We start from the raw sequence: 26,939 nt of genomic DNA on the forward strand, positions 1-26,939 counted from the left end.
GTAACAGTTTAGCCAGAAATACCAAAAATTTGTTTTGGATTGTACTGCTATAAATATTATACAAGCTTGTTCACTGAAATTTCATTTTTTTAGGCTCACTGTTGGTTGGCAGAGAGAAGGAAATCAGTAATATCATGGAGTTTGCAACTTCTGGTGAAAAAAAGTGTTTTCTTTTAATTGCAGAGCAAGGTAGTGGAAAATCTTCACTAATAGCAGCCAGTGTTCTTCAACTTTCTCAGGTCTTTTTTTAGTCAAGTCAGTAGAATTTCATCTGACACTTTTTTTTTCATATGTATTTCTTTGTTTGCAAAGCTAAAGACTCTATTATCTTATATATTCCTATTATCTTGTTGTGAAACAAAGAAAAATCAAATAACTGAAAATATATAAATAGTAATGAATTTTGTCTGCTGAGTAGTGTGACCCAGCATGTTTTCATATCAAGAATATTGTGATAGTGTATCAACTAAATATAACTAAAATTTAAAGGTTGTCATAGAGGTCATAATCAAGATTGATGGTTTGTTCTGAACAATCAAAAAATGTATTTTCTTCATTAAAAACTTGAAGGCTTTTTTAATAACTGTAATAACTTGACTACTGTTAAAAAGATTAGAAAATCTCTAATTTTAATATTTAAAAATGACAGACAGATATTACTTTCTAAAAATGACAGACAGATATTACTTTCTATTTAATATTTCAAAATGATCTTAAGTATCACTTTCAAGCAGACAAGAAAATAAGTTGTTTATCTAAGTTATAGTTTTTTACAATCATCTCAGCATGTTACCCAATTAAGGATTTTTAGAGGGTTCTAAAAATATGTTTCTGTTTAATTTTTAGCTTAAAAATTTTGGAAGTAAGAGCATTGTTTATAATTTTCACAAATTTTTATTGAACTCCCATTAATCATTAAACAATACCTTTTCATTGAATACCCATTAAGCATTAAACACCTTTTTATGGAACACCCATTAAGCATTTAACAATACCTTTTTATTGAACACCCAAAAAGTATTAAAAATACCTTTTTATTGAACACTCATTAAACATTAAATGATGCCTTTTTATTGAACACCTATTGAGCATTAAATAATACCTTTTTAAATTAGCTTCTTGCAATGATAAAAGAAGTCTGTTTTTAATTTAATTTAAAAAAAGTTTTCAATCATAAAGGTGAAAGTAATTGTTGCGATTGGCAGTTGCAGAAGAAGGTAATTATTAAAGGAGATGAAAATGATGAAAACCATGATGAAAATGAATAATGAAATAGACAAAAAGAATTAAAAGAATTCAAATTTAAATCTAAAATTTAAAAAAGATTAGATAAATTTATAACGTACAATAGATAATAGATTGTATCTATGCGTGATTTGAACAAATTTGAACATAAAAAATTAAGTGATGATATTCAGATTTAAAAAAAATATATTTGAAATTCCATTTAGCAACTAAGTATTGATTGAATCATGAATAGCAGACAGTAATCTACATTGGTTATTCAAAGTCAATGAAGTACTGGTCAAAATTTAAAGTGATTCTATATTTGAGCATGTGAGGTTTTTTAGCTATGGTAAAGGTGACTTACCTAAGAGAAGGAAAACTCTGATATAAACTCTCCAATTTAATTGTGGGTATTATTCGAAAGAGTTTGTCAACCTTGGATTCTTCTAGTAATAGTATCACAATAAAAGTATTTATTTCTGATTTGCAAATCAAGATTATGCAGGAAAAGGCATTCAATTTTATTAAATTGCTTCAATTCTTTCATAATGTCATATTTAGATTAAAAATGGTTTTATGAAAATCCACCCAAACCACACAAGCGCGGAACAATAAATGTTAAACTTGAAAAAAGATAAAAAATAAATAGTTACAGGGGTATCATCCTATATCATCATATACATCCATTGCATCACCATCAGTGATAAATATTTATTGGGGCATTTCCAAAAAATCACAAACGGAAACTCATACTTATTTTGTATATTATTTTCATAATAATAAAACTGGCAATCTCTAATTTTCTCTTATTTAATTCTAACCTATATAAATATTTTGTAAACAAAAAATGGTATACATTAGTAATGTTAACAAAGAATAAATTAAGTTTAAGCAGAATCATGCACTGAACAGAAAAACTCAAATTTTAGTTACTAGATAAATAAACCTTAATTCCTCAGAAAAGATAAGTTTCAGCGGTATATATTTAAAAAAAAAAAATGTTTTAAACATTAGTAAAGCTTTCCAGAAAGTTACAGATTTGCGCTATGTATCATAGAGTCACAGCAATTATATAAATGCAGTTCATGAATGATCATGCATGGAAGTTACGCACGGAAGTTGTAAATTTGTTAATTTCATGTAGATATTTTTAAGAAAATAAATTGCTTGTGAGTATTTTCAGTGAAATATTATACTTCGACGACTCATATTTAATATATTTTCAATGAGAAATGGCAGTCATCAATTATTTCTAGCTTAAGTATAGCGTTTTGAAAATTGTTGTTTATTTTCAAGCTGTAGCAATATTACTTTGCCAAAAAAATAAAATGATCAATGTATATATATTTAATTTATTCAGGTAGCCTAAAATATGATAAAAATATTTTTTTTATAAATTTTAAAAAAAAAATCATATAATATGCCAGGCCTTATTACGAGATTTCGCTGCGTAGCAAAAACGCGTAACGCATTTTTAAGTAACTCAATTCAGCAAATATATTTTGCATCGTTAGAAGTTATATTGCGTCACTAGCGTCTTTTCAAGTACCGCGTTGTAATTAAAGTTATTTTATTAAAGCGTTAAAAATCATGCAAACAGTTAGTTTTTTTCTTACTAGAACAAAAGTTACAAATAAAATCTAAGTTCTTATTTAAAAAATCATTTTTATTATTTTTTTCAAATATGAGCTAAATTTTATTTTGAAAAAAATATTTTTTTCATGAAACGTAAAATAATGTTTGTTTATTTTCATATGATTTTACAGTTGGTTTTTGATTATTTTATCAACTGTTAATAAATTTTTTCTTATTTAATTTGTGAACTCTTTTTAATAATGTTTTTTAACAATAAAGAGTTTTTTTTTGTTATCAGTTACCCATAACATATTCATGATCCTAATTTATTTTCATAAATTAAACGAACGTCATTAAAACTTTACGTTATTGAATTAACAATAAACAAAATATCTTATTAATAAAATATTTACATTAAAATAAATTGTGCATTTTTTAAACTATTATGACAAAAAATAATTTTTACATTTAAAAGGAATTTATATATTTAATTCCTTAAGATAAAACTTAAAACACTTTATTTTTTTTAACTAATTTTTAACAACAATAAAAAAAATTATTAAACAAACTGTTTCTCTAACAAAAAATCTATTAGTTTATAATTGCGGTTAAATGCTTTTACTTACGACTTTATTTCTTCAGAATAAACGTCACATAAACGATATCAAAAGATAATTAAAAATATTCTAAAAGATATAAGTTTTTGCGTAATGCAAAACTGCTGAACGCGTAGGCAAATCGCCTTTTCGCAAGCAAAATGCGAGCTGCGTAACGCTTCTTAACAAGGCCTGATAAGCATATTGCTTTAAGTCCCAGTTTTTAATTGCTAAAACAAATAAAAATAAAAAATTGCACACAGAAATGGAAAATTTGTTCATTTGTGATTGTAGAAATCACCCATCGGTGATTATTACATCACTATCAGTGATATACATCCATTGGAGATAAAGATCAGAACTTTATTGAAAATATAAGATTTAAAATTTCTTTTTAATTTATTATGAAGTAACCTTTTTTTTAATATTAAAATCTTGGTAAATCAGAATGTTATTTGGAATCATCAAAATAACTAAAGTATTAATAATTTTGACAGTAAAAACTTTGTGTAAAAACTATAGTGGATTTTGCATACTTCAATCATAAAAAAAAACTTTAGTTGGCCTTGCATACTTGCATTTATCAAAAGCCTACTAAATAAATTTTATTAATTTGGTATCAATCTTTTTATTTTATTTTTTAAACCATAAAATTTTTTGAGAAATTTAATAATTTTAAACATTTTTTTTTTTTAATTATTGCTTGCATAAAAAAATTTTTAATAACATGATGTTAATATATTTATATTTTGCTGTAAAAGTTAAATAATAAAAATGATTCTAAAAGAAAAACTTATAAAAATAACCTTATTAGAAATGTATAAGTTTTTTTATATTTTGTTTCAGAAACAAATACCTTGTTTGTATAATTTCTCATCCTCTACACCTGGGTCTACAGAATCCTTACAAGTAATGTTGTACTTCATACAACAGCTCTCGGCTCAACTGAATAAACCATCACCTGAAAATATGACAGGTTATGAAAACATTTTAAATGTTTTCCATAACTTGCTCAAAGAAATCTGTGTTGAAAAAAAAGGTTTTACTATTGTTCTTGATGCTGTAAACCAATTTGAAGATGAAGCAGGTCAATCTTGCTCATGGTTGCCTTTACCTAGTGATGATTTAGATATTCGTTACCTTATCAGTTGCACACCAGATTTTGGAAACGGTTATTCTTCTATTAATGAAAAGTTTCAAAACCAAAGCGAAATTATGCATCTTCAAGGTTTTACCACAGAGCATCGTATTAAGCTTGTGCAACTATTATTTGGTCGCTATAACAAAAAGTTAGATCCTGAGCAACTTGACTTATTAGTTTCAAGTGAAGGATCATCCTCTCCACTTTGGCTAGCTCTTGCTTGTGAGGAACTAAGAGTGTTTGGAGTGTTTGAAAGAGTTACTGAACGAATTAAAGAACTTCCAAGTAAAGAAAATTTTTTATTTAATATAATCCTATTTAATAATAATTTATCATTAAGTATGTTTTTTGTATATATTGTAAAAGCATTGTATGATAATGTATAATATTATATATATATATATATATATATATATATATATATATATATTTTTTTTTTTTTTTTTTTTTTTTGATAATAGCATCTTCATGTTTAATTACAAATTATTAATTAAGTTTAATTACAAACAAACAGTAATTTCACTTTTTAATGGCTTCTTTAAAGTTCACTTTAATTAAGCTTCTTTAATGTTACGTAAGTATAAAAAATATGGCATCAATAATTGTATTTTTAAATACTGACCATCATCTAAATTCATACCTTCGTTCTTAGGTCCGCATTTGTTAAATTAAAATTCGATTACCTCTCAAACTTTTCTTTCAAATTTTTTGGGTTCTATTTTTAATGCTTTTACTTGATCCCATTTTATATTGTATGGGCATTTAATTTTATGATGCCCAATTGCAGATTGTTCCAATTTTCTACAAAAACTTTTTTTTGGTGTTGTTTTGTTCTTGTTGCTATTTTTATTTTTGTTTTGCCGATGTATTTTTGTTCACATTCGCATTCTATTAGGTATACTCTGGGGTAGCTATTTGATGGTAGTTTTGTTTTGTTGTGTGAAGTTAACAAAGATTTAAGATTTGCACTAGATTTAAAGACTGCCCTGTAACCTATTTTCCTAAAAAAAATTTGAAGTTTTGGTGATAATATTGGGACCATGGTTTGAATTGGGTTAAGCCAAATCTTAGAAGAAATATTTAAAGGATTTATTCATAGAGCTTTATCAATTTGCTTTAAAAAAGTTTTTAAATAAAGAAATCAATTTCCTAATAAATGTGTTTGCTGAAAATGAAATACGAAAAGAAAAAATTACAAAACCTTGCAAATATTGTTCACAAGGAAGCAACCATGCCAACTATATCACTACCGTGGATCCCAATATTATCACCAAAACTTTAAAAAATCTTTAGGTAAGCAGGTTACAGGGCAGTCTTAAAATCTAGTGCAAATCTTAAATCTTTGCTAACTTCACGCAACAAAACAAAACTACCATCAAATAGCTACCCCAGAGTATACCTAATAGAATGCGAATGTGAACAAAAATACATCGGCAAAACAAAAATGAAAATAGCAACAAGAACAAAACAACACCAAAAAAATGTTTTTGAAGAAAATTGGAACAATCTGCAATTGGGCATCATAAAATTAAATGCATATACAATATAAAATGGGATCAAGAAAAAGCATTAAAAATAGAACCCAAAAAATTTGAAAAAAAAGTTTGAGAGGCAATCACAATTCAATGTAATAAATACGTACCTAAGAATAGAGGTATAATTTTAGATGATGGTCAGTATGTAAAAATGCAATTTTTGGCACCATATTTTCTATACTTACATAACATTAAAGAAGCCCAATTAAAGTGAACTTTAAAGAAGTCATTATAAAATTACCGTTTGTTTGTAATTAAACTTAATAATTTTTAATTAAACATGAAGATGCTGGTATCAAAAATCTAGCAAAAATTTCTTAGATTAAATTAAAAAAATTAGTATTGAGAGAATTCCTATTATTGATATTCATATATTAATATATATGTATGTATATGTATATATATATGTATATATATATGTATATATATATATATATATATATATATATGTATATATATATGTATATATATATATGTATATATATTTATATGTATATATATATCTATACATATATATATATATATATATATATATATATATATATATATATATATATATATATATATATATATATATATATATATATATATATATATATATATATATATATATATATGGTGTTTCCTTAAAAATGGAACTATAATATAACACTTAAAAAATATGTAAGTATGCTTTTTTGAAAAAATCAAATTAAGATTATTTTGCTGGGTTGATTGTTATTATCATCAGTAAGTATGGCTCTTCATACTTATACCAACTTATTACTTAGACCTTATTGAAACCCAATTATCAACACACAAGATATTTTGTTCGTTTAATCCTACTTATACATTTTTTTTTTAATTACACGTTTTTAAGTTACACATTGACAACACTTTTTTCAAATTAATTCTTAGATATAAATGATAGCAGATTTTGCAATCCTCAAGTTAAAATTAAAATATCTAATTAATTTATTTGAAAGTTGTTAAAGAGTTGTTTAAAAAAATGCTAATAAATTTTTATAGTCATGTTTTTGTTTTGGTATGCTAAATATTTTATTTGTTTGGCTTTTTTATAGGTACAATAGACAGTTTGATATCATTCATATTAAAAAGAATTATTACTGAAGATGATACAAACAAAATAGAAAAGGTAAATCTTTCTAAGGTCTCATTTAGTTTGAGTTTGTTTTTGTTTAATTTTATTTTGATATTGACAAAAAGTTGTTCTTTTTCTTTTAGACACTTTGTTACCTTGCTTGTTCAGCTCACAATCTTGCAGAAATGGAACTATTGCATTTACTTGGAGATGAAAATGGAGACACCTTGCCTATGTTTCAATGGGTTAAAATCAGAAGACAAATCAAACCTTTTTTACTTAACACCGGAAGTGAAAATTGTGAATTTTATTCCTTCTTTCATTCTTCTGCTAAACAGGTTTTTTATTTTTAAATATTTAGTAAATTTTATATATAAGTCAACAAAAATTGAAATTTTTCACCCTCCCCCTTTGATTTTTTTTATCTTTCCCCTTTGATTCTTTACATGTACATTTTAACCAGGCGTGTTTATATTAAGATTTTAAAGCAGCTGTTGCGCTGTGAGTTCTGGCTTAAAAACAAAAGAGGTCAGAGGTTCGACGCCAGCTCTAGCCCAATGAGTGGCATTATTAAGGAAGGAGTCATGAACATCCTTGTTAGATGCACTTCTGCGCCGCTTTGTAATAAGATTGTAAGGACTTTCTGGGGGCACCTTAAAATACAAAATTTCAGCTTCCAACACCAAATATTCAAAAGTTATGTTTTGAAATTCAGCCTAAAATGTTCTCTAGTAACTCAGAAAATAAAGAAAAATTAATAAATTAAATCTAATTAAAAAATTTTATTTTTATTTTTTAATTTCAAAAAATGATTACAATAAATGTTTAATAACTGTGGTTTGTACTTTTGTAGGTTTGTGAAAATCAACCGATGCTTGTTGCCCATCTCTCACAAATTCTTTTTTTTTTCTTTCAAAACAGCAAAAAGTTAAAAGCAAGAGGTGCCTGGGTCAGCATTAAAAAATTATCTCTGTATCTAAAATCAAAAGGTTTATTGTTAGAGCATTGAAAGTTGCTCAGTGTTGTAAGACATGTCCAGTCTGTTATGATGTATGTTAGTCAAACAGGACAAGATGATAATGATGTAGGTAATAAACAAAATAGTAACAAGTAGATTTGTGGCATTGATCTGAAAGACAGGAAACCAAGTTGCTAGTTTAGTTTAAAGTTAGAAAGAGTTTTTGATTGGATCTTATTTTTTCTTGTTAGAGAAAATCAAGTTAGTTTTTATATGTACAGAATAAAAATACTAATGAAGATGATGATGAGTTATGTGTCATTTGGTTGTATTTTGATATTATTATGGTTGCATAAATGGTTGAACTCTTTACATTTTTGGTTGAATTTTTTCAAAAAGTCTGGAAACAGTTTTATACAGTGCTATTCCATTGCTGATTTATTATTAATCAATCAAACTAAATTAAATTTTATTTTTAAATTTAGAAAACCTATTTATTGTGAAGAAATCTAGGATATTAGGAAGAAAGGAAACAAAAGCTAGACCATCACTAATTCATTTTATTGTAGAAAAAAATAAACAATACTAATAGAATTTTAATATAAACTAAAAGCTATATAAAAAGATCAAATAAAACATAAAATGACAAAAGTAGCATTCAATGTTACCCTTAAGTTAATTTAATAAATTTATCTAAGAGTTAAAATAGACTTCTGATGTATAAGAGAATATATAAACAATTTGCAAAATGTAAGTTTATAAAGAATTATTGATTTTTTTTTCTTTAAACTGATTTTTTAAAATTACAATAAAAAATAAAAGGTTTAGAAGTACAGTAATCGCCAAAAAGATTTAACCATCTAATATTTATAGCAAAAATCCATTTTCACTTGGTGTAAACCAGCACAACTGTTTGCATTGATTCCAATCGAAATCATAATTGCTGGACATTGCTTAACAGAAGCTGAAGTTTATCAAGGATTGAAGTTTGGTGGTTGGCACATTGACTTTGTGTGCAGCAAACTGCTTAGTTTACACATGGTCTGAGAACATGGCACGACACCACAATTAATAGTCCTATCCTCGTGTTCTTTGCAAAGTTTGAGGATATTTCAAATATTTTTTTGAATAAGGTGTTTTTTTAATGCAGTGCAGTACAACTGAAGGTTTAAGTCTTTGACAAGATGTCTTTAAACTGTGTGTGCACATTCATTCAAACTATGTGTGCACATTTACGCTAAGAGGGAGAATTTGTGAACTTGAAATCTGTAAAATCTCCTTTACAGACAAACATCATGTTGTCGGTTTATAGAGTAGTGATTTCAGTGGCTATTTGACATAAAGCCTTCATAACATAACATAATAAAGCCCCCATTTGTCTACACCCATGTTTATCTATCATATCTACCAAAGTACCAAAGAAAGTAGTTTTATTCATAAGCCTAAAAAAAGAGAAACATAATTAGAATCCATATGCTTAAGATAAAAGATACTTCTGTATATATATGCAGCATGTAATTAGGGTGTCCCAAAAAACAACATTTTTGAAAAATATATGCAAAGACCCCCTTAATGTGTTCTATCTAATACAAAAACACTAGATTTAAAATTTTTTTGAATAAAAAATATTTTAAGGGGTCCCTCAAGACCATCGAATATTTAATGAGTCCCTAATATTTTCAAAAAAAAGTTTTTTAAAAGTATGTCAACCTGGTACTCAAATGAAGCAAAATTATATAAAAATTTCAAAAATAATATTTAATTCGGAAAAATTTTAACTTATTTATCAAAATTGTCATAAAAATACATGTTTTTGTTAAAAAACGTAATTTTTCATGTAATAAAACCAAAAATAACAATTCTATATTTGAAATCTATATTATCTTTAAAATTTTTATATAATTTCGCTTCATTTGAGTACCAGTTTGACATATTTTTGAAAAAATTTTTTTTTGAAAATATTAGGGACCCATTAAATATTCGAGGGTCTTGAGGGACCCCTTAAAATATTTTTTATTCAAAAATCTAGTGTTTTTGTATTAGATAGAACACATTAAGGGGGTCTCTGCATATATTTTTCGAAAATGTTGTTTTTTGGGACACCCTAATGTACATATGTGTATACGTATATAGCATATATACATATATATATATATATATATATATATATATATATATATATATATATATATATATATATATATAAATATATATATATATATATATATATATATATATATATATATATATATATATATATATATATATATACTACTGTGATCAAAAAGTAAGGTGAATTTTTAATTTAAACTTCCCGCCTTATTCGAATCGTCCAATCTTTTTTATTTTTAAGTTGGTAAGAATGTCATTAACATTTGCGCCAAATTACATGTCAAACTCATAATTATTTTTTTTTGTTTACGCTTGTTTCTGAAGTACCAAAAGTGCATTCGGCGATTTTCACGATGTCTAATTTTGTTGAGCAAAGAAGTGCTATTAAATTTTGTTTGCGGAATGATATTTCTGCTGCTGAAATGTATCGAATGTTGCAAAAGGCCTTCGGTGAAGAGACTATGTCTCAAAAAAATGTTTACAAATGGTACAAAGACTTCAAAGTAGGCCGAGAACGTGTTGATGACTTGGAACGCTCCGGACGACCAATTACTTCGATTGATGATCGCCACATCAACAAAATCAAAGAATTGGTGCTTGCAAATCATCGGTTAACCATGCGAGACCTTGTTGACATGGTTGGAATATCATTTGGGTCGGTGCAAGCGATTTTGAAGGATCATTTGGGCCTCAGAAGACTAAAATCACGTTTGGTGCCGAAATTTCTCAATTTCTTTGAAAAAGAGCGTCGCGTTAAAACGTGTGAAGCAATGCTTTCTGACTATCAAGACGTCTACAAACAAATTATTACTGGCAATGAGACTTGGGTCTACGCATACGACCCTGAAACAACCGACCAATCGAGTGAATACCGTGAAAAAGGCGAGCCGAGACCGAAGCAACCACGTCAAAGTCGCTCAAAAATCAAGGTCATGTTGACTGTTTTCTTTGATTATTGTGGTGTCGTGCACTACGAATTTCTTCCAACTGGCCAAACTGTCAACAAGGAATATTATTTAGGCGTTATGCGACCTTTGCGTGAAGCTGTTCGCAAAAAGAGGCCGGAATTATGGGCCAATAACTCTTGGATTTTGCACCACGATAATGCGCCTTCGCACACAGCACTGGTTCTTCGTGAGTTTTTCGCCAAAAACTCTACCCATGTTGCTCCACAACCACCGTATTCGCCCGACCTAGCACCGTGTGACTTCTGGCTGTTCCCAAAGCTCAAGAGACCACTCCGGGGAAATCGTTTTGAGTCCATTGAAAAGATCCAACGTGAATCGGCACGCGCATTGAAGGCTATCCCTACCGAGGACTTTTCGGCATGCTTCGAAGACTGGAAAAAACGTTGGCAAAAGTGCATTGGGGCCAGGGGAGATTATTTTGAGGGGGACGATGCAGATTTGGAAGAATAAATAAAGATATTTCATTTTATAAAAAAATTCACCTTACTTTTTGATCACAGTAGTATATATATATATATATATATATATATATATATATATATATATATATATATATATATATATATATATATATATATAGAACTCTTATATGTTGTCAGAAAGTTTTTTCCATATTTTGTTGACAAAAAGTAAAAAGTAAAATGCAAGACCAGAATTTTTTTTTTATTAATTGATAGATTGCCTGCCCCATCCAAACCCTCATTTGATGTAGCAACACTCCGTTGCGGGTCAGCCTAAAAGATAGTAGATGTAGCAGCACTCTGTTGCGGATCAGGCTATTTGTCAGTCGATATAGCAGCACTCCGTTGCGAGTCAGGCTATTTGTCAGTCGATGTAGCAGCACTCCCTTGCGAGTCAGGCTATAAGATAGTCGATGTAGCAACACTCCACGCATGATTTACAGTAAAAAAAAATAAAAATAAAAACATTTTATTAAAAAAATGAAAAATACAAACATTTTATTAAAAAAATGAAAAATATAAACATTGTTTATATTTTTTCAGAATGTTTTTAAAAACATTCTGGTCAATTATATTTGCGTTTTTGTGGTTTTTTTAAAAAACGAATAATTTGTAATTAAATTAATGGTTTCGACTTTCGTCCAACACGCAAATGTTGGACGAAAGTCAAAAGTAATTAAAAGTGACGTATGTGTTGGCGTAAGAATCATTTTTTTCCTTCCGTGCTTCCCAAATGCAACAAACTATAGAATTATAGAACTATATATATATATATATATATATATATATATATATATATATATATATATATATATATATATATATTAAGCATCTGCGTCTCAAAACGGTACAAGACAAAACGAGACGAAACGATAAAAAATATTAAAGTTGAGGACATATTTTTTCAGTTCAAACTGACTATTGATATAGTGAAGAGTAAGAGTGATGTATGGATCCTCTGACCTAGAGGCCCAGCCATCAGTAGTAATAGCCACCCCTGTTGACTGCAAACTTCTTTTTCCATTAGGTTTTGCACAGTATCCATAATGCTGTTATAAAGCAATGGCAGCTTGTACCTTGAAAAAGTCAAGGAATGTTTAATGATTACTTTTGGATTTAAGTGTTCGAAGCATGGTTTATCTACAATAGTGAATAGACTGCTTGACCTGGCAATGTATGACATGATTACCATGTCTGTCTCCAATTGCCTGACTGATTGGAAGAATATTTCCGAACAGTTCCCACATTAACACTTTTGGATAGGCTTTTTTGTGTTGCAAACTGTGATCGTTGGTCTAAAAAAGCGAAATAAAAATCAGTGTTAAACATTGTTAAACATAAACAGTGTTAAAAGTTTTCTTTTTACGAGGAAAAACCATGTTTTATGAAAAATAATTAGAAACTTACTGTATGCGTCATCCAGTTCGAAAGCAGCTTCTGTAATTACTTTAATCTCTTTTTTTCTTTGTCGCTCAAGTTCAATTTGGGCTCTTAACATCCCAGCGTAGTCAGTGGGATGCTTGGTTTTCAGATGGTACCTAATACCACTAGTGGATCCATCAGTTAACTTGATTTGGATTAGACACTTTTTACATTCCCCACACTTAACACCTGACACAGTAACTTTATTGAAATTCCATAAAATTGTAGCTTTTATAGGCATGATTATATGATTGAGAATAACTATGATGTTGAAACAATCAAAATGATGACTAAAATCAAAAATTCTTTTTTTTAGTCAAGTGGAAATTAATTTGAATGTTTAAATAATAAGATCAATTCCAAAAATGTTTACATCTGACAGTTTTTATAATAACTTTTTATAATATATATATATATATATATATATATATATATATATATATATATATATATATATATATATATATATATATATATATATATATATATATATATATATATATATATAATGTTATAAAAAGAAATAAAAATAGTTATCAGAAAAACAGAATCTATATTTTTAAGATCAAAGATATTACTGTATATATGTGTTATAAAAAAGAAAGTTTAATAAAAAATAATTTATTAAATTAGGAACGATATGATTCTATAGAAATTTAAAACAGATGATTCCATATAAAAATAGAAAAATAAGATCCTAATGTAAAAAGGTCTCATTTACAAAATGAAATAAGTTTTTTAGTTTATATGTTCCTTGAAAATAAAGAGTATGGCACATCAGTTTTGCATTCAAGAACTTTTTTTTTTTTATAAGAAAATGCAAACGAAAATGTATGCAGATATTTATATTAATATGTAAACTTCAAATTATGTAATGTTAAAACATATATGAAACATATAAACATATAAAACATATAAAGTCTTTTGTTTATAAAAAGTTTGGTCAGCTAGTGTATATATATAAACTATTAAAAAATATAAATATATATACATATATATATATATATATATATATATATATATATATATATATATATATATATATATATATATATATATATATATATATATATATATATATATTACACGCAATTTTTAAGGTTGTTTTTCAAACATTTTTGCAAGAAGAAAATAAAAATAAAGAACATCACAAAGAGCTTGGGACATATTTTTTGAAGCATGGCGCCAATGACTATAGAACAGCATCTGCAATTGTATTCCATTTTAAAAAGTCTGGTATGACTGAAGAAATCATATCATTTTTACGCAAAGATGTGAGAAGTCAACAAATATCTGATGTGGAAAGAAGTAGAATCTTTTCTGTGAGTTAATTTAACAATAATGTAATATATATTTTTATTTATTAATGTAATATAATAATAAGTTATAGTAATAATGATTTTAAGATAGTGTGATTCAAAGTACATAATATGTTATAAAGTTAATAATTATATATAAGAAATTATTTAAATATGCAACATTTAATAAAAATACAAATTTTAGTTATCAAAATTTAAATTTATGTTTTATTTTTTTGATTTTAAGTATAATTTTTTGAAAACTTTATTAAAAATATTATATAAAAAAAATATTTTTATAAAGTAAATTCTTGTCCCTTTATTTTAAAAATGCTTTTTTTAGGGTTTAAGATGTGGAAACTTTATTCAACCTGGCAATAATCCATTTAAGCACCCTGTTCATTGTTGTAATATTTGCAGTTTAAGAGCAAAAAGCCTTTCTCAGAAACCACTCCCATCGAAAGATTTATGCATAGTGTGTGGTGGATTCCGTCCATGGAAAAATAATGATACTCAAGCATTTTTGTGCCAACAACACAAACAGTTCACTGCCCCTGATACAGACAAATGTTATTTATGTGGAAAAGTTATTTTTCTTAAGCAATCTGCTGCAATGTATGAGAAGTGTTATTGTTGTACGATGTGTTCTGTTAATAAACGATGCATTGCTTTATCTCGTAAGTAAGAGGGGCAGATACAATTTTTTTATGTACATTAGTTAAGTAAACATTATAGTTTATTTTTTATTTATTTAAATTATTTTTTATAACGCAAAACGTATATTTGTATATATAGTTAGATATTTCTTCTAATTTTAGTAGTAAAAATGAATTGATATTTCTAATTTGTTGGTAGTAATAACTTCTTAATTTGATTCTTTATATTGCATATTTGACAACTCTTTAATCTAGTTATTATTAATTTCGGCCAATAAAATTATTACTACTAAAGTATTCTACTCTTTCTGCTTTAATTATTGCAATTTTCAAGACTTTTTTAAATTCTTATTTTTTGTCTATTTATGTACTTTGTTATAAATTATTGTTTATACTTTTTTGTATTTTATGCTGGTTTAATGTTTTTTTATAAATTTTTCAAACCTGTGTTTTTACTTTTTTATCCCTTCAAAATTTATTTATACTGATTTTTTATATAGTTTATATTTTTACTGATTTGTTTTGTCGTATGACACATTTTGTTTTATTTATTTTATACTTTTCTCTTTATCGAGTTCGATCATCAGTAATCACTATCGTGTTATTGGTTCCATGACTGACAAATTAAAAAAGTGTAAGTTGTATAGATTGTTGAATGTTAAAGATTGAGTAAATAACACCTTTTTAAGATTGTAATAGATACCTTTTACATCGGAAGAGTCATCGTAAGATAAGGTAATAATTGAGCAGCTAGTTACGTTTAGAGGAGGTTTTTTAGAATGGTAATGGCAAACAAGAATGTTAAGGTAAAGTACAAGTTTAATACTTAGATTAACTCATTTGGAAATGGTAGACGCATAACAGCAGACAATTTTTTTTCATAAATGTTTCTATTGTGTGTGTTTTAATAAAGAAAAAATAGCACCGTTAAAAATAAGAAATATATAGCTTATAGTCAGACTCACAGAAATCAATGAGTTCAAGTATTTTTAATTTTCAAAATTATTTTACAACTTTCTTAGGTTGCTGATATTAAAGGATTCAAAATATCCACCTGCACGTGTGCGTAAGTTTTTCTTTAGCTCAAAATTTCGAAACCTAAGTGTTTTAAAAAAACATCTTTTAAATAAAATGTGTTTAGAAAGTTGATTAGGGAAGTAATCATTCTTCTTCCCTTAAAAAATGTTTTGTTAGCAAAACTAATTAGTCAATAAATTTTGGGCGATGATAACTACGAAAGCTCTAAGTCGTTACTCAAGGGAATTTATGTTCTCAATGTTTACGAACTTGTTACTTATGTTTAAACCTCAAAATGAAATCTAAATATTTTAACAAAAGTTTCTCCCGAGTTCAATGATATATTATATAACTAGATGTCTAACTTCGATCCGAAGTTAGACAACTAGAATCTTTTCGTGTTTTTTACAAATGATTGATTAAATTTGTAAACAAATATTTTTAACTTTTCTTTTCTGATACGAAGTAAATATTTTAAATTTAAATACTATTTATGTAAAAGTATTAAGTGGAAATTAGAATACTTGTAAAATAATAATTTATGATTCCTTAAGGTGGAAAACCCCTGAAAATTTTTTTTTGAGTAAATATCAACATTTTATAAATTTAGCTTCATATACATAAAGTAAATAACAAAATTAACTGAAAAAAACAAAAAAAATTTTTTCGGGTAAAATGGTAGCTGTAGCAGGTGCCAAAAACACCAAAATATTGAAAGACCCCGGCCAACGTATCTAAAGATGTACACAATTTTAACAAAATCTTTTTTGCATACTTGTTTTAACAAGGTAGTTCTGTGATATGAGCCAAGCAGATTTTTCATAATAATTTTTAATAGGTTTATATATTGGACCAAAGTACATGTAAGAAATTTGACCAAATTTTATGAATTTGTTGACCTATATAAAGACTGGATTCAATTTTTAAAAAAATCTGTCACGTTTAAATCACAGAAGACAATCAAACAAATTCATACTTAAAATTTTAACTTAACACCACTTTTAGTTATTTAGATATGCTGGCCGGCGTCTTAAAAACTCTTTATCTGAGAAAAACAGCTTTTAAAAATGCTAACATAAAAAATTTCAAAATAGTGTAAATAAATATGCAAATCTATAAATGATAAAAAAAGTTAAATCTTAAAATGCACCAGTTTGATATGGGTTTTGCTCTTTTTCAATAAATTTGTCATATCGACTCTTCTTTTTACCACGAATTAGTTGTCTGCGTTTCTTTGCTCGTTCTGTGTTTTTATGTATGGCTAAGTATAATCGCTTTTGATTAATTTTCCTACATCCTTCTAACAGATACTTTGCAGGTCTTAAATTCATTTTTTCTAAAACTAAAACACTAGCTTGTCTACCAATGTTAAAATGGGCAACTGCATCAAAAGTGCCAAATTGAAGATGTGTAAGCGAGACATAATGGCCTTTTGGTATACGCTCCCGTAATGTCATGTTAAAAGACTCATTGTTATTTTGGGTAAGGCCATACAGACATTTTTTTAAAAGAATGTCACTACTTAATTCATCATAAATTGGCTTAAGTTTCCAAACAATAGATATTGGTAAGCCAGGACCAGGTCTATATGTTGAGGTATGGTTTGCTTTGTCACGATTATACCGACACCAACTATCCGAACCTTCTGGACAGTGAAGAAAATGTAAATTTTCATTTTTTGATGAAGCAACATGATAAAGTGTAGCTCTTACAGCAGATTTCATAGCATTTAAATTATTTTATTTATAAGAACACCTTGATAAACATATTTCATAGCATTTAAATTTATTTATTTATAAGAACACCTTGATAAACATTTTTTTACAGCATCATAACCTTTGCTATCTCCATCATCATAGAAATCAGTATATCTTAGATTATGTTTTTCAATAGATCTACTCCATATTCTGCGTGCTCCCTCTGGCTCCATTCCACCAGGTAGTCCTTGGTAATTAAAAGCACATTTATGTTTATCATGCCATTTTTCATAGGCTAATGGGTTTTCTTTCTTTAGATGTTCTTTATGAAAAAATGCTTTACAAACCTACATTTGGAGAAAAACATTAAAATCTGAAGTATGTAACATCAAATAGATATTTAATATTTTAAAAAATACCAATCTTTTATAATATGTAATATATATATATATATATATATATATATATATATATATATATATATATATATATATATATATATATATATATATATATATATAAATATATATATATATACATATATATATATATATATATATATATATATATATATATATATATATATATATATATATATATATAATATAGTATGTAATATATATATATATATATATATATATATATATATATATATATATATATATACATGTATACATATATATATATATATTTAAAAATTTTAATAAAAATCACAATATTTTTTATTCTTGACATGTTTCGTAGTCTTACTACATTTTCAAAAGATTTAATTTACAATTAAAACTCTGGTAAATAAATTTAAAAACTGAAGACAATACAGAGAAAAATTAACGGACAAATAAACTTGTTACAAACCAATTAAAAATTATATTACAAATTATAATCTGTTATTATACCTAAGATAAAACCAATTAAAAATTACATTACAAATTTTAATCTGTTATTATACCTAAAATGCACAAACTTAGCAAAGATTCTTCTCTACCATCTTTTCGACCAATTATTTCAACAATTGGCACATATAATTATAAACTTGTTAAACATCTTTCAGATTTATTATCTCCATATTTACCAAAACATTATACCACTTTTGACTCATTTTCATTCGTTGAAGATTTAAAACATGCTGACGTAACTAACAAATTTATAGTTTCTTATGATGTTGAAAACTTATTTACTAACATTCCACTTAATGAAACTATAAATATAGCAACAGAACTGTTTTTTAAAGATGAAACTCGCTCAAAATATTTTTCTAAAACTCATTTCAAAAAATTACTTCAAATTTCAACGTCAGGTTCTCTTTCTTATTTAACGGAAAATTTTATGATCAATTAGATGGCGTTGCAATGGGTTCTCCTTTAGCACCAATTTTAGCTAATATCTTTATCGGTTTTCATGAACAAACGTGGGTTAATAATTGCTCATCCTCCATACCGATTTTTTATAAACGTTATGTGGATGACATAATAGCAATTTTTAATTCAGAGTTTGAAGCGCAAGAATTCTTTAAACATCTCAATAGACAACACAAAAACTTAAGATTTACTATGGAAAAAGAAAAAGACAACCAAATTCCATTTTTGGATGTTCTTATTAACAAGTCTAATTCACTCTCTACATCAGTTTATCACAAAAAAACATACATGGGTCTTTTACAAAATTTCTTTAGTTTTGTCCCTTCATGTTACAAAACTGGTCTTATACGTTGCTTGATTGATCGAACATATAAAATTAACAACACGTGGTTTGGATTTGATAAGGATATAAAAAATCTTTCTTTAGTTTTAAAAAAGAATCAATTTCCGCAAAAAGTAATCGACACTGAAGTTAAATTATATGTTGAAAAGAAAATTAATCCACCTGTTATAAATACTGTTGATAATACTAATATAAGATATTTTAAGCTTCCATTTATTGGATTTTACTCAAATTTCACTAAAACTAAAATTGACAAAATTATTAAAAAGTATTGTAAAAATGTAATAAGCAAATTTATATTCACAACCGATAAATTAAAAAACAATTTTTGCATAAAAGATCCACTTCCTAAGATGCTTAAATCTAACGTTGTCTACAAATTTTCTTGTGCTGGCTGTAACGCCAGTTATATTGGAGAAACCTCCAGACATTTGACAACACGGATAAATGAGCACATTACGAGTGACAAGCAATCGCATATTTTTAAACATTTAAATTCATCCATTAATTGTAAAACACTAACTAATAATGATTGCTTTCAGATTTTAGATACTGCCTCTACCATTAACAAATTAAAAATAAAAGAAGCACTTCATATTAAATGGGAAAATCCTTCTTTAAATAAACAAACATCTCATTATATTATAAATTTATCTATTTAACTTACTATATTATTATTATTATTATTATTATTATTATTATTATTGTTACTTTTATTATTAATATTTTAATATTAGGAAATTTATTTTGTCATAATTTGTAATATAATTTTTAATTGGTTTGTAACAAGTTTATTTGTCCGTTAATTTTTCTCTGTATTGTCTTCAGATTTTAAATTTATTTACCAGAGTTTTAATTGTAAATTAAATCTTTTGAAAATGTAGTAAGACTACGAAACATGTCAAGAATAAAAAATATTGTGATTTTTATTAAAATTTTTACAAATTTATTGCTAATGCGATGTTCGAAATATATATATATATATATATATATATATATATATATATATATATATATATATATATATATATATATATATATATATATATATATATATATATATGTATATATATATATATATATGTATATATATATATATATATGTATATATATGTATTGTGTATACATATACATCAAATCAGGTGGGCCTTTATATACGCACAGACAAACATATATATGCATATAAGCATATAATATATATGCATATATGCAAACCTAAAAAAAAAACAAATTGTATACTTAACTTTGGTCTTGATGACGAAATTTTTTTTATTTTTCTAGCAGAAGCACATATTTCATTAGAATTAACAAAGTTAAAATCAACTGGTTTCTCCATATTTATATTTACATCTGCAACACTTGTAGTAACATTTATGTTCATATCTTCAATATTTGATTCCATATTTACATCCATATCAACATTATTTACAACTAACTTTTTTTTACATTGAAAATTTTTTTCTTTTTATTATTTTTAGTTCTTTGTTTAACTCTGCAAGCCTTCATCATTGTAGAAAATTTATGATATATTTATGAGCTTTCCAGTAACTGTTTTTATATTAAAGTTGTTTTGAACAATGGAAAATACAATTCACTTGATAAGATATATTCTTCGTATGAAAAAATTGGATTTTGGACTATTTTTTAGTTAAGGTAAAAAATAGTGCCGTTGCTATGGCGGTTGTTAAGGTAGCTTGAAATACTAGGGTTCAATAAAATCTATTTTAATGAAGATCTATAGCGAATTTTCAAAAATGTTTTTCAGATTGTGAACCTCTAATAAATTTTGCACAAAACAAGAAAATAAATTTTTTTTCTAAAAATTTCATATTTCTGAGGGGTTTTCCACCTTATTTTATTTTCGATTAAAAAAGGATTAAAGTTTTAAATAGAAAAGTAAAACGACACACGCTTTTGAAGCATTTTTATGAATTTAAAAACATTTTAATAAACATAGGCTCATAAAAAAACTTTTATAAATATTTTACAATTATTAAAATTTGTTTTTGAACTATCTTTAATTTATTTTGAACTTTTGACTTGCATTTTTAACTTTCCACACTTCGGCTTCAGCTTTTTCCTTTTTTACAAATAACGGACTATTGTTATAAATAAAAAAAAGCGGCTTCATTCCGATAAAATCCCGCAAGTTAGACATCTAGTTTTATATAATATATAATTGTCCTAGTTGGTTACAAGTATCGAATTAGACAGTTGATTAGCAATTATTATATTCCACTAAAGTCACCTAAAAAATCTACCTTCTTAATTACATAGTACCACGTTTGCGGAATAAAATATTTGACAAAATTTTGAAAAACATAACATTGATTTAAGTATTTTTTTAAACTGTAGAAAAACATTCGCTAAATTTAATTCTTTCGCGACTGAGTCAAAAACAGCTATATGACTGCGCGTAAAATAACAAAATAAGATCATAATCAATTAAAAGTGTATAAAATTAAAAACTACTAGTCAGAATTTTACAAATAAGACCTTGTTTTTTTTTGTCTAAGAATTGGCTTTTAGAAAATTGAAAAACTTAGTCTTTTTTTATTATCTTAGTAACGTTATTAAAATATATCATGTTGAAATTGTCTTTTTATGTAACCTTAAACAAATAAAGAAGAAATACATTAACATATCGTTATTGATATTAAATAATTGAGGTATTTATAGTGGAGGTCAAACAAAAAATTATTTTCACCACTATCATTGAAAAAAATATCAAGGATTTCATTTATGACAGTATAAGTTAATCTATTTTTTGTCATTTTTTAAAATTGATTTTTGAGCTATCTATAAATGCAATTAACAAACGGTTTGAGGCATTAACTTAAGAAATTATTCACAATTCAAGGATAAGTTTTAAGTTTTCCCCAATTTCTATAGATGTTTTAAAACATTTAACTTGTTTATGAACCGCGATGCGGGTCACTCGTCATTTAGAAACAAATTTTATGAATCGCCAAATGGGTCACTCGTCACGAAAGAGTTAAACAAAAAATAAAACTTACATTTTTTTATAGGAAATGTGTATATTTATTTATTTTTTAATATATTTTATTTTTGTTGTTGCTTGTTTTATTTTAACGTTTTTTTTTTTAATTCTGAGTTAAAAATAATAATAATAATAAAGAAAATTTTTTAAATTCTTAATCTTCCTAAATTATTTTATTATGTGATGAAGTTATGAAAGCTTTATAAACTTTAGTTTATACGAAGATTCGTATCTACTTATGTTTTTATGTTATGCAGTTAGGGGTCGTCGGTAAAGTAAGTACGCTTTTATTTCGGTGATCCTCTTGACTCTGTCTACCTAATCCGCGACACTTCTGAACATCATTTATTTTATAATCCTGAATAACTGGTTTTTCAAAAAATTAATTTTTTATAATTGTATAAACAAAGCACTTGAGAATATCAGTATTTTTGTTAATAACTATATGTTGTAAAGGTTGAGATTTATTTGTACTGAATTTAGAACTTTTGAGGCTTTAGATATTTTGGTTTTTGAATTTTTTTACTTTACCTTAAAATTATTGGAAGAAAGATTCATCGACTTTCTCATAAAGGCGCCATTTGTTGAAGGATCTATATGGAAGAGGTCTTAGTAGCAATAAAGGTTTTGGCCAAAACTAAAGAAATAGAAAAAGAAAAATAATAATATAGTAATAGAAGAATTCAGATAATAATCAAAAAATAAGATTAAAAAAGTTAAATAAAAATAAGATAGAAATAGAAGATTTTAATAAATGTACCCATCTGCAAAACGCAAAAATAAATATCTTGAGTTAATTCCATTTCCATATTCTATATACTGAAATTTATCATCCATTTAAGACCAATTAGATGTTTTTTTGTCCTAAAAATAGAATAAGAAAATTTTTCTGATGATCAATTATGAGTAGTTTAGTTTGTTGTCATTTTCTCAAAATTAATTTACTCGAACTTAGCGCGTTTTGCTAATGGGCTCCTCAAATAGTAGACATTTAAATTCGTATAAAGTATGTAAAAAAAATGCAGTTTTTCACGCTATAAACAGCGGTTATTTTTGATATATTTTTTTACTTGTTAAGATTTATGAGGTTTTAATAAACTATTTAGTAGGAGTAACGAAAACATCTTTATTAAAAACTACAGATAATCTACATCTTTTTTAAAAACTACAGAAAAGTCGTACCATGCATCTTACTAATTTTTCACCACGCATTTCTTTGGTACTACTATTTGCTAAAAAGTTTATAAACATCATTTTTCTTTTAAAAAAGTTGATGTTTGCACAATCCAAATACATCTTTGTAAACACGTATCTAATTAGTTTGTATAAAACAAAAACTCATACAAAAATTAAATATAAGAAACGGACTAAACACGAAGGTCTGGTTGAGGGATGGGTTGCACTGGAAAAAAAACTCATAAATATTTTGCTTATAATACACTATATATACAAGTGCTATAAAAACAAAAAACTATATACGTATAATTAATAAAAACAACAATTATATTACATTATATACATAAGCTTAATACGAATAATAACTGTAATAACTGTAATACCTTAATTATTCTTAATTAATTTTTTATAATGACTCATTTTGTCTTGTATCTTGTTGAACATTCTGTATCAATAATCATTAAGCCAGTTTTAGAATTATTTCCATTAATATATAGGAATGCCAACAGTATTGCGATAGTTGTTTGTAGTAAATAATTAAGATTTGTTAATGTTAAAATTTACAAACCACTGCAAGCCTTAAGCTGATACAGACGTGAGATTATATTTAAGATTGGTTGTCTGTTCTGAGCAATCAAAAAGAGATGACTTTTTTGTCAAGATAAAAATATAAAGTTGAATCGTCAGTAAAAAGAAAGTAAACACTTTTGTTGTAAGATTATCAGGAAGACCATTAAAGTAGATAAAAAAACAATACAGAACCAAGAATAGAGCTTTGAGGTAACCCTCAATCAAATACTAAAGCAATCCTCGAAGTTGGCCTTCGAGGATCACTTTAATAGAGCGGTTAGATAATAATGATTTTCTCTAAAAATTTTCCAGCCAAGATTTTAGAAATTTATTGATCAAAGACTCAAATCTTTGCTAATAATAAAGATAAAACTGATCTGGCGAAAGTTGGAGGGGGTCAGAACATTTGCAAGAGTTTTTAAAAATTGGAACCGCAGATGCTATTTTACAGCAAGCAGGAAAACAAGATTTAGTCAATAGAATGCAATATATTATATAGTTTATGGAGAATTGAAGAGAGTTCTGGAGAACACTAATGTCAGACTATTACAGGAATGTTGTCTCGGCCAGAAGTTGTAAAAGAGTTTAATTGAGAAACGTCTTTAGCATCGGAAGCCGGAGTGATTTGGATGTCTAACAATGGGCTAACATGTTTTACTGAAATGACAAAAAGAGTATGACCAATAGATTCAGGATTTGAATTAAAAGAAAATTTTTGCAAATAGTTCAGCATTACCATTAAGATAGGTGATAAGTTCCGACCTATGAATTAGAGATGGAAAGGACGACTTACCTTTGTTAATGACACTGTTAAAGATACTCTTTTAATAGTATAATTCAAAGAAATAGTATTTAATATTTTATGAGCATCAACAAATATTTTTTTCCAATAACGGCAATGAGATATTTGAGATTTATGCTCCCTAATACATTTTCAAATTTGAATTAAAATTAATGCTTCTTTTATGTATTTACCAGGCATTTTTTCTTTTAAAGAAATTCTTTAACGCACCTTCAGTAATAAAGCTCTAAAGTAAAACAAACTTTTTTTTTCAGCTTTTATTTTAGGTGCCCTAAATGGGTATAAAAAAACAACTTATAGCTTAAAAGCAAAAGAGGTTTCCGTTGCAATAAACTTATTTTTTTACTATCATGTTTATTTCACCCCCAAAAAACATGTTTTAAAGGGCTTTTTATTTTTTTGAATAGATTTTTAATTTTTGTTTACACTTTTTTGTTTACGGCTTTTACAAATTCTTATAAGGGCTGTTTACCAATTTTTAAATTTTTATTTATTTTTTATATGATCAAGACTTCTAAAGCATTTTTTAGTTATTTTTTTATAAAAGATCTGATATTTTATAGATACAATTAAGTTTCCTCTTTCATAATATAGAAAAATCTATTTGATATTCCCCTAGCCTACCCTAACAGAATAATTCCCCCGCAATACCCTAGATGGTAATGCTGGGGAATTATTCTGTAATCACAGAGAGTCTGTAAACCTTTTATTTTTTCTTGTGATATAGGTAGAGGCTTGTCATAGGCGACCTTAATCTTTACGTCTATTGATCCCTCCCCCTTCGCTGGATTGGCAAAATTCAAATTTTGCGGGTCCGATTTGTTGTACTTTAAATAAACATAGTTGGGCTCAGATTTTTGGAATTGGAACCACAAAATTTCAAGCCAATCGATCTATTCTACCTCCTAATCTTTATTTCTATCTTTTATTAAATTTTTTTGTTAGACTTTTAAAGTCTAAAAACATCGTATAGTCCATTTCTGAAAAAATCTATATTCTTGGAGTGTTTCTCAATTTGAGCATGTACTAAGTCATATTCCGTTCGAGAATATCCAGGTTCAAAGAAGTCATGGTCAACTTTAGAAACATTAAAGTTTTTTACTGCCATCAAAACATCGCACATATATTAATATTCCTGTTTTGACCGCCACAGGTATCTGAAAAAAATATAAAATCTCTTCCATCAGCTCTATTTTTGATAAATTCAAAGACACAAAGTGCTTACTTCATTGGAGTCTTGGTTTCCTGTGCCTTAATGACACATTTACGGCTTTTTTCGTGGCTACATTGTATATTTTAAAATTATATATGGCCAACCGTCGCTTATAAAATAAAACCTTAGCATTTGTTGATGGACAATATATGACAGACTCAAATTCAAATTCAGCCAAGTGAATTTCCTTATTTAGTAACTTATTTTTGAAGTAACTTCCTTGTTTCCATCTTTCTTTTTTATATATATAAGCATCTTGCTCTGCTGACAAAAGCTGCCTTTCATTATCACTACTTTTAGAACTTCTTGCACTTTTCTTTATATGATTCATATATTTTTGTCAGGTTCAAATCGCCTGACAAATATTCATAATTGGAGTCTTTGCGACAATAATGTGATGGTACTCTTGGGAAAGAATGAATGTGATCAATAATAAGTTGTTCGGTTGACTCTTTTTTTTAATTGTTGGTGGGTGGCGTCCATGCTGGTCTCTTTGTGAAAATTTTTGATTAACTCGTCTTATTATAATGTTTCGAACAATTACTTCTGTAGTATTTAATGTTGGTAGGAAGAATTTTTGACATATTTGAACTTTTTAATTATCTTTTAAAAAATAAAACAATCGCGTACTTTTCCTTCTTGAAACATCAGCTGATGTGTGACATGATTCCTTTTTTACTACGTCACCTATTGCCCATTAGTTATTAGATAGTTTCTGCCTTTCAGGTTCAT

At 26.5% G+C, this 26,939-nt stretch overlaps 2 protein-coding genes across 3 annotated transcripts in view; both read left to right on the top strand.

Moving 5' to 3' along the window:
• Nucleotides 1-15,473, top strand: part of LOC105847811 (telomerase protein component 1) — a 48,560-nt gene extending 33,087 nt beyond the window's left edge. For both annotated transcript variants that reach the window (XM_065791210.1, XM_065791211.1), the window contains exons 7-12: nucleotides 94-239; nucleotides 4,245-4,824; nucleotides 7,136-7,209; nucleotides 7,299-7,493; nucleotides 14,177-14,398; nucleotides 14,718-15,473. In XM_065791210.1, coding sequence (XP_065647282.1) covers nucleotides 94-239; nucleotides 4,245-4,824; nucleotides 7,136-7,209; nucleotides 7,299-7,493; nucleotides 14,177-14,398; nucleotides 14,718-15,059 — 1,559 coding nt within the window. In that variant the 3' untranslated portion in view covers nucleotides 15,060-15,473. The remainder of the gene's footprint in view (nucleotides 1-93; nucleotides 240-4,244; nucleotides 4,825-7,135; nucleotides 7,210-7,298; nucleotides 7,494-14,176; nucleotides 14,399-14,717) is intronic.
• A 3,620-nt stretch (nucleotides 15,474-19,093) lies between these two features.
• On the top strand, nucleotides 19,094-26,640 carry LOC136076114 (uncharacterized). The gene is made up of 2 exons (XM_065789580.1): nucleotides 19,094-19,907; nucleotides 26,552-26,640. Exons 1-2 carry the CDS (start codon nucleotides 19,094-19,096, stop codon nucleotides 26,638-26,640), a joined length of 903 nt encoding a protein of 300 aa, XP_065645652.1.
• Nucleotides 26,641-26,939: the final 299 nt, after the last annotated feature.

This window comes from Hydra vulgaris, chromosome 02 (genome assembly GCF_038396675.1).
Source record: "Hydra vulgaris chromosome 02, alternate assembly HydraT2T_AEP".
Lineage (NCBI taxonomy): Eukaryota > Metazoa > Cnidaria > Hydrozoa > Anthoathecata > Hydridae > Hydra > Hydra vulgaris.

Bases quoted from the DNA above. Each gene is read 5' to 3' on its own strand.
- LOC136076114 (XM_065789580.1), top strand. From the start codon at position 19,094: ATGGGTTCTCCTTTAGCACCAATTTTAGCTAATATCTTTATCGGTTTT. The intron at 19,908-26,551 runs GTGACAAGCAAT...TATTTTTGTCAG, and splicing joins GATAAATGAGCACATTACGA to GTTCAAATCGCCTGACAAAT.